The 13,178-nt window shown below is 44.5% G+C and overlaps 1 protein-coding gene across 1 annotated transcript; it reads right to left on the bottom strand.

Moving 5' to 3' along the window:
- Nucleotides 1-383: 383 nt before the first annotated feature.
- Nucleotides 384-13,088, bottom strand: hunk (hormonally up-regulated Neu-associated kinase). Its single transcript, XM_071506267.1, has 9 exons — nt 10,569-13,088; nt 7,622-7,914; nt 6,747-6,802; nt 6,243-6,378; nt 6,000-6,127; nt 4,371-4,497; nt 4,091-4,259; nt 3,742-3,904; nt 384-2,765 (listed from the first exon to the last, which is right to left on the bottom strand). The coding sequence occupies exons 1-9, from the start codon at nt 10,806-10,808 to the stop codon at nt 2,017-2,019; spliced, it is 2,061 nt and encodes a 686-aa protein (XP_071362368.1). The 5' UTR covers nt 10,809-13,088; the 3' UTR covers nt 384-2,016.
- Between the last annotated feature and the right edge of the window lie 90 nt (nt 13,089-13,178).

The raw sequence follows: 13,178 nt of genomic DNA, 5'->3' as shown, positions 1-13,178 counted from the left end.
TTACCCACCACAGGTGTCCCGTGGGAAATGTATACGGTATGCGAGACAAGTGGCACATTGAGGTTGTAAAAAGCGACACAGACTCTACCATAGCAGAGAGGCCGATTTTAATTAAGTCTTCCTGGAGCTGAGAACTTTAGGAATACATTATATGCCCCGGGCAGTGTGTGAATTTTACATAAATTAACAAGAATTTTGGATTCTGTGAATTAATGTGGAATTACTTACCTAATTATCGTAATTTAAGTGTATTAGTTTTATATTTTTTCAGCTAATAAAAAAAAGTTGTATATTGGTGTGAGTGTATAGAGTACATCATGTGGCAAAAATGAGGCCAGACGGTAAACAGGTGCATTTTAAGTACGAGACAGACACATAATGGATTCAGTATAAATATTTAAAATACTTTATACAGCATAGAAATCTCTCAACACTCAAAACAGAACCATCCATTACAAAATCTTATAAAAGACCCCCGAGTCTGTATCAATCTCAGTATCAACCAGAAAAAAAAGGTACAAAGACGTAATTGCAAATGTTGACAGTACAGTTCGACTCGTGAAACATTGCATGCAACTTTTCATTTGGACGGGAAGAGATTCTACAGTATCTTAACAGTGAGGAGCCTCATGTGCCTTTGGAAGCCTTTTTGTAGAGTCAAATAGTTTTACGATGCGAAGATGTTGGCTCAACAAACGTTTCAGAATCCCTTCATACAGAACGGCATTAAGTGACAGGAACACAGGAGTCGTACTGTTATTTACAAGCACAATTTTCACATCACTCTCAGAGAGCTCTTGGCAAATACTCATCATTGCAGTTAACACTTAAGACTATTGCACAAACTACAGCATTAAGACGAAAGGAAGTGAATTATTTTCATGGATGTTACGTGATCCTAGTAACTGCTCTTCCCACCTACATACCCTCAGCCTTTGCCGAGGTTGATCAGTTTCATAAGGCCTTTGATACTCTATTTTTTTAATCTTTTCTTTTCTTTTTTTTTTCAAAACTGACTATGAATAGGCATATCCAGCTGTGAGAAAGTTGTAACTAAGACTTTTACAGTTTGAGTTTTCCCTGTGGGTTGAAGAGGTGATGTAACACTTGTGTATAAAAAGTTATAGCTGTGATTTATTACCAGTGTTGAGTGATAGTTCATGAGAATACTATAAAAAGTGAGAGTATGACTCTACTCTTGGTACCTACTTCTATTTCATTGTGTTGATTCTAATGGCACTAACGCTCAGACGCTGCAACACTGTGGCAAAATCCACACAAGCATGTCACAATCAACTGCGGTTATACATTAGTGTATGAATAATGCAGTGAGGTAAAAGATGGTAAACACTGTTGTTACTATAGGTTTTGGTTTTCAAGAATAGTGCAGTGAGCTTCTCATCCAGTCAGCATTGAGGATACGGTGCCAGCTGGCTGGAAGTCAGTGGGTATCATAGAGTTTTCACAGAGACAAAACACTTACACATGTAATCGGGGTTAGGGTAGGAGTTGGGGTCCGTTAGCTGGTGTGAATCAGTCTGCTGCTTAATTAGTAACCAGTTACAGTAATATTACATAAGAGACTATCGCTTAACTCAGTTTATAATACAGTGTTCTGTGTGTATGCATGTGCATGTGTGTGTACACCTTGCTGGCAAGGCCCTTATTACATGATGTCCCATGTCCACACTGTATCTAGGACACAGCGAGGTTTAGTCATTGCTCTGGGATCTGTTTCAAATCTCATCTTCTCAGTGTCACCACCTCTTATTACATAAGGAGAGCAGTAATGAGAGATAAACTATTATATACTTTCATTCTAATCCCTTTTGTTTTCTTCTTTTTTTCTCATTCGAAAGGATCAAGTCTTTCATGAAAAGTGGCTCAGTCGCAATAAAGGGACAGTTCACAGTTCAAAAGGCCGCTCTGGAAGACCTCTCCAACTTAAATGAAATGTTGAGAGGGGCCTTGAGTTCAGTCTGACTTTCTTTCATTTTATTTTTTGTCTTGTATCCCTCAGCAGAGGGTCTTGAGTGCACCTGAAGCACACAGGAGAGTTTGCATGGGGTAGGGAGGTGGTGACACCACTTCCTCAACGACCTGTTCTGGTCGGAAGGTGAACGGCTGCAGCTGGACCTTCTTCTTTAGGATCTGTCCGATTCCCATAGAGGGGAACTTGCTTCGATGCGTCGGGCTGTCGGGATCGCTGCTGCTGCTGTTGGAAGGAGGACTGAATGCTGAGGTGGGGTTGAGGGGACTAAAGGCGGACTTCGGAGGACTGAAAGCTGAGCTCCCTGGAGGGCTTCCTACGGTGCTGGGGGGGCTGCCACTGGTGTCAGAAGAACCGCACCAATCTGAGGAGTTGCTCTTCTTGGGCTGCGGGTTGACAATGAGGACTGGAGGACTGGGGATCGTGGCCTTTTTCAAGTAAGAGGAGTCGGGTTGGAAGGCAGACACGTGGCGGGGTGGGGACAGCGTACCGTTGGTCAGCTTGTACCAGGGGGAAGTCGGGGTGTCTTCAATTTGCTCAGCTTTGGCGAGGGAGCCGAAGGAATGCATGCCTATTGGTGACGGTGCCGGCGGAGCGGGAATGTTGTGTTCTGGGCTTGTGTTGACTTGTGGGAGGGTGGCCAATCGCCTCCGTTGCTGAGGGGTGTTGGGAAAGAGAGGATGAATCTCTAGATACTCCATGGAAGAGGAAGCAACGGTACCGGGTGGTGCCAGAGGTGAATTACGATGGCCACCAGTTATGGCACGCAATAGACCTGAGGAGGAAATAAGGAGCATTGTAACAATGTGGAAATACTGCATTTTGATGTTTGTCAAAGAAACATTTGTAATAGGAGTTTTTGCCCAACTTGCTGAAGATACAACTGAATGAAAGTTTGAGAGCTGTTGCTTTACTTCTGGGTGTGTGCCCTATGTGTCCACATTCCACATGACAAGTCAGTGAAGACATACCTCTCACTGGCATAAGCATCTAATGCCATATAACAACCAGGTGCAAAGCTACAGGAACAGTCTGTCCTGATTTTAACCTTGTTAAGACCAGCCTGTCCTGATGTGCTAGATCTGGAAAAGCTTTCTCTACAGCACTTGTATGACCAGAGGGAAAGGAGCTTAGTCCTCAGCTTTGCCCCCGAGGGCCTTGTCTGTCACTTGAAAGCTCTTCTTTAGAAAGTCTTATCTGACAGACTCCGACCTCCTACCGCTCTTTGTTGAAAGTCCCAGGCCTAGTTTGAAAGACGTGGCTTTAATTAATGCTGCTGTGTTGCTAGTTTCATATCGGTTTCAATTCCAATTATATGCTTACTTCTGTACTACACTTTCTCAGTCACAAGGTGAATTACATTTTTTTAAAAAAATGATTGGGTGTTTTCCCTATGATTGGCCAGTAACTTCCGTCCAAGATGTTTCCTCCCAGATGGATGAATGGGTGGATGTTTGGATGGATGGGTGGGTGGGAGGGTGGATGGATGGATGGATGGATGGATGGATGGATGGATGGATGGACAGACAAACAATGGAAGCAGGGGTGGATGGATGGATGGATGGACGGATGACTGGGTGTGTGAAACAGGTCGTTGATGTACAAGAACATGTATGCTCAGTCAACCTACCCTGTATGAAGGTAAATAAAATGGATAAAATAAATTAAGTGTTTGTTTTGAAATGTATTGAATCTTATTTTCTTTTTTTTACTGTTCAAGTTTTTTTCTACTGCATCATATAAATTCTCACCTGTCCTGTGTTTCTTCTCCTTACTGGGCCCCTTGCTAACAGCCAGGTAGACGGGCGTCTGTTTGGGGGGGATGGTGAGCTTGTCGACATGCTTCCTCCACTGGGTCTGGAAGTATTCGTTTTTCTGCTTCTCTCCTTTCTTTTTCTCCTGGAACTGCATCTCCTAAACAGACAAACAAGCAAAGCACGCATTACAACAGCCCGCATCATTTAACAAACATGTTGTTGTTTAACCAGACTTTAATACCTTGTAATTTACTCATGCAAACCTCTCAAGGCACAGAAACTGAATTCAGGTGTCATTAAAAATCACTTAGAAATTCTTTGGAAAAACATCAGCTCCTCCTACCCTGTACTCTTTAGAGAGTCTCTTCATTTTCTTGTTGAGGAGGAAGTAGACGGCCAAAGTGTGGCAAGCGCGGTTGGTGAGGACGGCGCTCAGCACCTCGCTGTGTTTGTAGCCCATCTTCTCCGTCATGTGCAGCAACACCGTGTGGTTTATTTCCTCAATGTGGATCCTGAACACAGAGCAAGACGGTTCATGCTTTGTGACGCTTATAATTGAATGAGGAAAGCATTCAATTTAACTCATAGAAAACTCAAAGCATTTCAAGTGCGTGTGGGTCTACCTGTTGAGGTATGGTGCCCCCGTGTTCTTGTTGGCCAGCTGTAGCCAGGAGTCAGCCATCACCTGATGGATATTGGGACGCTTGTTGGGATCTGGCTCAAGGAGCTTCTTCAGAAGACAGATGGCAGCTGAGACAGGGAGGGAGAGAACAGATATTCATACGCTGCCAACACTCTGCTCACTGCATATAGTGGAGGGTTTTCCAATACTGAAACATGTTAGTATAGATTTTATGTCAGAAATGCGACGGCTCTCATGACTGACAACTAAGGGACTCAACGGGGGATATTGCCTCATTTCTCTGCCACTTAACAAAACCACTTGCCACCATTTTCCATGAGTAATCAGAGCAGAACGCATATACACGCTAAACACAAGCCCGGCCCTCGTCCTACTCATCTGCTTTCATTCTGTCATTGCATAAGACAGATGAGATGACATATCTGTGTCATTAGCTTGATTAACAGGTACTTACGTAAATGGGTTAAGCCATCACTTACTTTGCAATTTGGTGAATGACACTGCTGTGACATGCTGAGGAGGTGTGAATGCAGTACGTGTGTCACTGCTTTGAGGGGGGGTCAATGAAACACCTAGATTCCCATAATGGTGTCTTTCCTCACTCACTTTCTAAAGCTACTTGACAGAAAAACATTGTCCCACCACATTTAGCCCACGAACTGGCCTTAAATATGGCTGTGCAAATATACTCTAGTTCTACTTCCTTATAGTGACATCAATAAAAGATAAACAAGAAGGCTTTGAAAGAAAGGAAAAGAGTGGGCGGGGTTTTGAGGGATTCTTATGCACTCAACAAATACTTTTGAATGAATGCCAGTAAGTTCTTCGTAACCCTTGATTAACAGGAAAGGTTAGGCTACGTGTTTACACCTGTATTTCTGCCAAGGTGGCCACGCTCTTTCTTGAGAAGTGTTTATCAGCGAAGTGTGAGTGTGTACATAGGTAAGTGTGTTTCTCGTCAGAGGATTTAAAGGAGTATGAATAAAGAGTCTAAATCAGTGAGGTACATATTGTGTGATTGCTTGGTTTGATGGTGCTGCTATTCTCACCTTTTTTTTTTTTTGCAAGTGTTTTAGCCTTTTGCTTCTCATTTTATATACTTATTATTTAGTTGGTTGACATTAAAAAAAAAAACAAAAACAAAAAACACAGATTAAATGTACTGAAACCAGACTGCCACAGACCTTGTTCATTAAGGGACAGTCTGCCAGTTGGGTAGTCAGACAAAAAGCTCTGCAATGCTAATAAGGCAGCGGGGGCTTTTTCATGAGTCTGCTGTTTATTTACGCCCACAAAGAAGGCTGCTGACAGTCTGTCCAGCAACACACAGTAGCCATTTATTTGTGAATTTCAATCTGCCTCTCTTGCGTCTCTTGGCAGACACCAGGATTTTTTGTTGACACTTGTAAATGTCAACATTCTTTCATCTTCACTCTTGCAGATATAACCTGAAATTACCTTGTTCACGTGCCATATGAATTTGGACTTGCAGTGAATTGCGAGTATCTGGGTGGGTATTGTAGTGGCATATCTGTGGGGTGTATAAGATTCATATATTTGTTCACCGCTCTACACACAACAGGTGTGCATCTGTACGTTCACTATTTACCTGTAGAGAGAGAGGGAGGTAGAGGGTTCATTTCCTTGTCGACCATCTTCTGGTGCAGGGCTCGGAGACTGAAGGGCTCCACGGTGAACGGGAGAGTCCCCGTTAACATCGCATACATGTTCACACCACTGGAAGACCAGAATATACACTTCAGCTCTGGGTGGACGTTTAAATAAATGTATTAAAATATTCTCATATTTGACAACAACTGGTTCTAAAAAAAATAAAGGAGAGCACACTCACATGGACCAAACATCCACCTTCGGCCCATACTTCTTCCTGGAGAGCAGCTCGGGGGCGGCGTAAGCCGGACTTCCACACTGGGTGCTGAATGGGTCTGAGTATCCCAAGATGCCAGCGCAGTTACTGAGGCCAAAGTCTGAGGGACAGCAGAGGGAGGGTGAGTGTTGTTTCTGGGTTTATTACTGTCTTTTCAGCTCGCCCATTAAACAAGTCGCCTCATCGCAGCGTTACACACACAAACAGAAACAGATTAGCACTATGGTGAGAGCTTGTAAGGGTTTATTTAATTGCTTTTAGCCCTTCACCACATGTGGTGCTCTGTGACACTCTAACTGAGTAAATCTTTTTATTCCCACTGTAAAGTAATTGGCATTAAAAGCCTGCCTTTATTATTAACAGCTTAAAATATTTTTCTTTTTCTTTTGTGGGATTCGGCATGAACTGAACAGAGAAAAGAAACACTGAGATGTGAGGTGGGTTAGATGCAGTAACTGTAAGAGTTACCTATGAGCTTTATGTTGTCCTGCTCATCCAACAGGAGGTTTTCTATCTTCAGGTCCCTGGAAGACAAAGAAGGGGGAAAAAAGGAGACGTCAGTGCCAGCACAGTCTCAGTGTTTATATTAGATCACTTATCTAAGCCGTCGTCAAACAATGCACGAGCAGGACAGAGGTCGGTGGGGACCCCCCCACCCACCCACCCACCTCGACCCAACAATCCCCGACAATCCCCGACGCATACATACACAACCCTCCCCATGTGGGTCACACTGGCTGATTTTCAGGGTCTATTGTGTGCCTCCAGATCCCTCCTCAGTGTTAGAAATCCTGTTACACAGTCACTACAGAAATTTAGTTCTCAGACTCTGAGCGACAAAGAACTGAATATTTCTGGGGAGGGCCTGGTGGAGTTTATATCTGAAATTTGATTTAGATGAGAGAGATGCAACAGATGTGTTGTTTTCCCTAAATCAAATCAAACATTTTATCATAAGACACAACTGATGTTTATGTTAACGGAAGAAAAATGCAGCAGTTTTTTTTTCCTTTAAAACAAAATTGTGTTTGTTTTTATTTTAAAAGAAATTCTTAGCAGTTCTCTGGGAAACCTCTTAAATCATCTCACTACAGTTATTGAGCGGACAGATCTAGTTATTTGTGGATTAACAGTAATGTGCACAGTAAGGACTTAACCCACACTTTGAGAAAGAGGATCATGTCTAACTCGGAGATCTTCAAGTCAGCTTTAACTCATAAACAGCACAGAGCTCTGAGCAATGGATGGCAAACTCGATCTCAACTCAAACTCTTTCTTTCTCTCCACATTTGTTTGTAATATTTCAAGTGTTGCTTTGTTTCGTTTTTGTTTTTTTTTTTTACCTGTGCACCACACCCGCCCTGTGCAGGTGCTCGACAGCCAACACCAACTGGCGGATGTATTTCTGAGTCTCCCTCTCATCCAGGCGTTTCTTGTCGTAGATGCGGTTCATGAGGTTCCCGCCGGGACACAGCTCCATCACCAGGTAGTAGCTGTTCTCCGTCTCCAGGATGTCCAGCAGCTGCGTGATGTTGGGGTGGCGGATCATCTGTTGTATGTGGCCCTCCCTCCGCAGGTTTTTGGTCACGTACGAGTCCTTCTTGGCCTTCCGCTTGTCAATCACCTTCACCGCCACCTGGAGAAAATTGAGACAGGGGGGTGAATAATACCCATGGAGAGTAGAGCACGAGTGCACTGCCCGTGTCTTGAAGGGAGATTTTCCGGGGATCGTAGTGTAACAGGTGACGAGCAGGGTATATAACTCGACACTGACCTCTCCCTCACAGCTGCTCCCAATGTGGGGCAGCCCGGGCAGTACAGGGCCTTGAGGCTGCTGGAGGGGGAGGTGTGTGTGAGTGTGTGTTTGAAGGGTTACTGAACCATCATAAACTAAGGGGAAAGCAAATGTTACCCTATCTGTCGAGAAGGCGCCAAGGCCAAAAGGACAGTTGATATTCCCCCATTTGCCACAGAGTTTAGTTGCAGCTGAACACACACGAGACGCGGTGACAAATGTGGAACCGAGACGGAGGGCAGGATGAATGAGGGCCCCGCTCGTTCCCTGAACATCATTCATCCTCTGTCTTTGTTTCTTCATTGTTGTCTCATTGGAGAACAACCCTGCACAATCTTCTCATAAAAGCCTCAGAACACGTCCTTTACCTGAATGACCGAACACTTTGCTAATTGCATTCAATAACACACTTGTCTACTCTGTTTCATCCTTTGCCCGTGTCTCCTTGTATCCCGTCTAGACTGAGTTCAAGAGCGTGTCTACCATATACAGCAAATCATCTCAAGGAGAGCCCACAGACATGGAAAGGCATGACCAGTGAAACTAATCACCATATCCATTAATGAAATGGTGAGGGCCAAAGTGGTTGTGTGTGTGTGTCGTCTCTTTCTTCTGTCCTTCAGCTCGTCTTTCCGTTTTACTTTCGTTCTTTTTATCTTTGATAATTGATTCACCTCTGAAAACCTTTTTACTGCTGCTAATTAAACCTGGCTGTGTGTGCATGAGTGTGTGTGTGCATGAGTGTGTGTGTGTGTGTGTGTGTTCACTGAGCTGTCATGATACAGTAATAGATGGCCCATGTTTACGCCAAGCACTGTGGATAAGAGAAGGGGTGCGGGGTATGCATGGGGGGATGGGGCACTGTATTTACAGTAGGCTGGTCTATATGAGGAGATGGGGGGGGGGGATATAGAGGGGGAGGGGTGTGCCCAGCCAGGGGGCTTCTGGGGGATTCAGTTGTTTATCAAGCGCCCCTCAGACAGAAAAGGGGGGGAGTATGGAGGGGAAAGTGGGTTACAGACATCAAAAACACATGCGTATGACCTCCCCAGCCCCCTGACCACAACAACACCATCTCTCACCTCGCCTCACTTTCATAACCCCTGCTCTTAAACACACACACACCCAGTCTTTCTCATCCCTGCATCCACACTGACTCTCGAGTGATGCTAAAAAAAGGATCTGGGAGTCCTCTTCTAACTCCTTTCCCCCTGACTGCCCTTTTGCTTGAATAAACTCGCTGCCCTCCACTCCCTCCCCTCCGCCGCCTGTTGGACCCTGTATTCAAATGAATAAGAGAGAGAGAGAGTGAGAGTGTAAAGGGGGGGGCGGGGCATGTGATGTGCTTGGCTTTGAGATTGCCAGTGTTTGCATCATCCTTAACAAAGAGAGTGACGGAAGGAGGGATGAGGAGAGGTGTGCTTTCTTCTCTTCTCACAGCAACAGAATGGGAGGGGGGGGGTGGGGGGGGGCTCATGATGAACTAACCTATAATATGTAAATGTGAATTTAAGTGCCACACAAGTATGTATATATTGTGCACATATATACAAATATATGTAGAAACATGTAGGGAATGCGGAGTGCCTGGTTTTCTAAAAATGCAAATGTCTCGGCTGCTCTCAAAAAAAAAAAAAAAAAAAAAAAAAAGCCTGGAGAGACAAAGGCGACCAGTGGCCAATGGTTGCCCATATCAAAGCCCTGTGCTGGCGGAATCGTAATGAGGCTGAAGCCCATTTATCAACGACATCATTTCATATGCAAGCAGCAGCTCCGCTCTCTCATAGGCCGGACATTTTCCTCCGTGTCCCTATCACAGGCTTGCGCGCCCACAGCGGTGAGATCACCACCACCACCAGCAGCACCACCACCACCACCAGCAGCAGCAGCAGCAGCAGACAAAGCAGAGGTTTCAGAAATGATCCAACACATGTTAGGAGAAAGACAGGCATCTCTCTCTCTCTCTCTCTCTCTCTGTGTCCCTCCCACACACAGAAAGAGTAAATATTGTCACCAGAGCTTTGGCTGGAGAACAAGCCCTGCTGTGCCCTTAGCTGAGATCAACAGCTGGTGGTGCCTCATGAGCTCATTATGAACAAAGATTCCCGTTGCAAACAGAGCCGATCACTCACTAAGAAGACGCTCAGAGCCGATTAAGCAGTAAGACCTGGACTGACACCTTGTAAAACTCATACAACGCCGTTGTTAATATGACCAGGTGAAGTGTTGACATGCAGCAGAGAAGAGTGTGTTGCCAAGCACACATGTGCCAAGTGACAGCTGACACTGTCCAGTCAAATGACATTTAAAACCAAACCAGAGCCCTTCCTGCATGCCGCTCATGACTTTAAATGTTAATGCAGTTTAGAAGAAAATCAGATACTTTTCTTTAAAACGTGATTTTCCTCTAAAGTTCACTTTTCATTTAAAAATTACAACTCATGATAATAATAATAATAATAAAAATACATTACAGTCCAAACCCTGTTGCTTACCTTCTCCCCAGTCAGCGCATGGAGACCTTCTCTAACTTTGGCGAACGATCCTTCTCCCAGCTTCCGCCCGATCAGATAGTTCCCGACGCGCTTGGTGTGATAAAAGTTCTTGAGGATGTCCGCGGCAGGGCTGCAGAGGGAGGCCGGGAGGATGTTCTCATTCCCGGCACTGTTCGGGGTCTTGCCCTCATATAACGCGTGGCTGTTGTCCACTACCATGTCGCTGTCCGCAACTGGCATCACAGCTCCTTCGCCGAGCGTCTCCTTTTAACAAGGGAAGGGGGGGGGGGGAGGAAATACGCAGCTCGGCTCTCGCCCACCTCAGAGGCAGGCAGGTATTAAATACTTAACGTCCGGTACAGAGCGTTAACTCCGGGCTGCCTGCGTCTCGCCCCTAATAACAAATTAAGGGAACCGGAGCTTGCGCCACCTGTTCATCCAAAGCATCCAGTGAGCGCACTCAGCAGTTTCCGAGACAAGCCTTGATTGGTGCGTCAGCTTAGATTGAAATGACACACAACAAAAAAAAAAATGCCAGACTCAATCATGTAAAGTTAATAACTGACGCAACCTGTATTAAAACTTGTGTGGGGTATTAAAAAAAAAAAAAAAAGCTGTGGCTCAGTCTGGGTAAGGCAACACACTCAGCGTCTCTCCTCCACACCAGAGCGCCTCCAGAGTTGTCTGTGAGCAGGCAGCGTGTTTTTCAGTTTGAAGTGACTTTCCCGGTCATCTGGGTGGGCGTTACTTAGTGTGAGTGTGATAAAAAAAAAACACACACACAACCCCTCTCACACGGTGGTGGTAGCCGGGGTAGTTTCAATCCAATCAGCGCAGGCGGGCGGAGCACATGTGAGAACAAGGGGGGACGACTCCGCCCGGCACCGCTACCCCATGGTGCGCTCAGGCTGCAACATGGCTGTGAACAAAGACTACATTTGTAGCCGGAGCGGAGAGACAGCAGCACCTTCCCGGTACAGCCTATATTTGTGTGTCTGCATCGTAATTTCTGTCAGGTTCACTGAGGTAGATTTGTGCTGAAAGGATCCAAATGTGCACGCCGTGCGCTCTGCGCCAGGCGCAAGCCCCTAATGCCACTGGCACACAGAGGTGAACGCTACTGGCAGCGAGTGATGATAGATAAATGCTGTCTGTGAGAAATGTTCAGCATCTGACAGTCGTCATGCTTTGTGGTGTTGTTGTCTGTTGCTGAAACTTATAGATATAAAGTTGTGCTCCAGTGCACCAGCGGCAGACAAAGGAGCATGCCCCCCCCCCCTCCACTCATGAAGGTGTTCTCTGGCCTAATTAACACGGTGTTCATCAATCAGAGGACACCTGCAGGGAGGGGCAACAATTTGAGACACATTTCCCTCCTGTGTTTGGCTTCATTTCAGGTTAATCTGATCTAATATGATTATAATGTATTTTTTTCCTACACAGTGAACCTGCATCGGCTGAACAAAAATAATAAACCATATGATGAAATTCAGAAAAAAGAAAAAAAGCCCTGTAATAACCACTGTGAAGCCTGTGTTATTTATGAGTCTGTGGCTGAGAGGTGTTGATTCAAATCTGTTGTGATTTATTAGGCTGTAGTTTGTGGCCTCATTATCAGATTTAAACACAGGTGTGCTCTGTTTTCATCTGGATTCATACGGGGAGTGAGAAAAATAGGCACGTCTGCTCAGGCAGTTTGACTTGCCTGCTGGACCATGCTTTCTAGACATGCACCCACACATGGAACCAATAGTATAAGTATACCACCACCTACTGGAACTATTTTATGCTACAAGGCCATACAGACAGTCCAACAAGTCTAGACATTAGTAAGCCTTTAGTACTCAGTGAACTTGAGCTGATGGCTGTTTTTCTTTGTCCTGACAGCATTATACATCTATAATGAAATTATGGTTCGAAGCAAGTTGTCCGTGATTAGCCCTTGAAGTTTAACACAAGCTTGTAAAATAAAGACGCTTGGAACCGACCATTAAAGACGATCTGTTCAAGGGGAAACAGAGCAGCCTCAATGACTTGCAGATAATGACTCTCAATTCTTCTTTTAAAAAGTGTGTGTTGCACATATCCATTCAATGCTTTAAATTTGAGAGGTGTCATACTGTTGTCGAAGTGATTATTACACTGATAAACGGTGAAACTCAAAAGGTAGATGTATTATCTTCATTCCAAAAATATCAGATGATGATGACAAGCATAGTAGGAATTGTCACTTTTGATTGTTGAATTAATTGGTACCCCTGCATGGTAATATTTGTTTGTATCTGGGAGTACAGGTAAAATATAAGATTGCATGTGTAATCTTTTGTGTGTGCACTGCATATAGTAGGCACTTGGAGACAATTGAGGCAGGTACACAATGCACAGACGCCCTGTCCACACGATGGATGTATTGGTCCTCATGGTTTAAAATATTATGTGTAGGTTGCAGTGAGTGGCAGGTTTTATGCATAACACTTTTTTTTTTTTTGCTTTGTATGCTGCTTGTGATTTGTTTTTTTTATTGTTTCAGTTGGACCTCTTATACAAACGTTTTATGTTGTATTTTTTCTTTTATATATATATATATATATATATATATATATATATATA

This window comes from Trachinotus anak, unplaced genomic scaffold (genome assembly GCF_046630095.1).
Source record: "Trachinotus anak isolate AG129_WGS33_773 ecotype Australia unplaced genomic scaffold, CSIRO_AGI_Tana_v1 ptg000020l, whole genome shotgun sequence".
Classification (NCBI taxonomy): domain Eukaryota; kingdom Metazoa; phylum Chordata; class Actinopteri; order Carangiformes; family Carangidae; genus Trachinotus; species Trachinotus anak.
The sequence above is the reverse complement of the archived record's forward strand: the minus strand, read 5'-3'. Positions and strand labels throughout refer to the sequence as shown.

Coding starts and splice junctions, on each gene's coding strand:
- hunk (XM_071506267.1), bottom strand. CDS start 10,808: ATGCCAGTTGCGGACAGCGACATGGTAGTGGACAACAGCCACGCGTTA. Junction 7,915..10,568: donor ATGCGCTGACTGGGGAGAAG/GTAAGCAACAGG, acceptor AATTTTCTCCAG/GTGGCGGTGAAGGTGATTGA. Junction 6,803..7,621: donor AGGGCGGGTGTGGTGCACAG/GTAAAAAAAAAA, acceptor TTTGTCTTCCAG/GGACCTGAAGATAGAAAACC.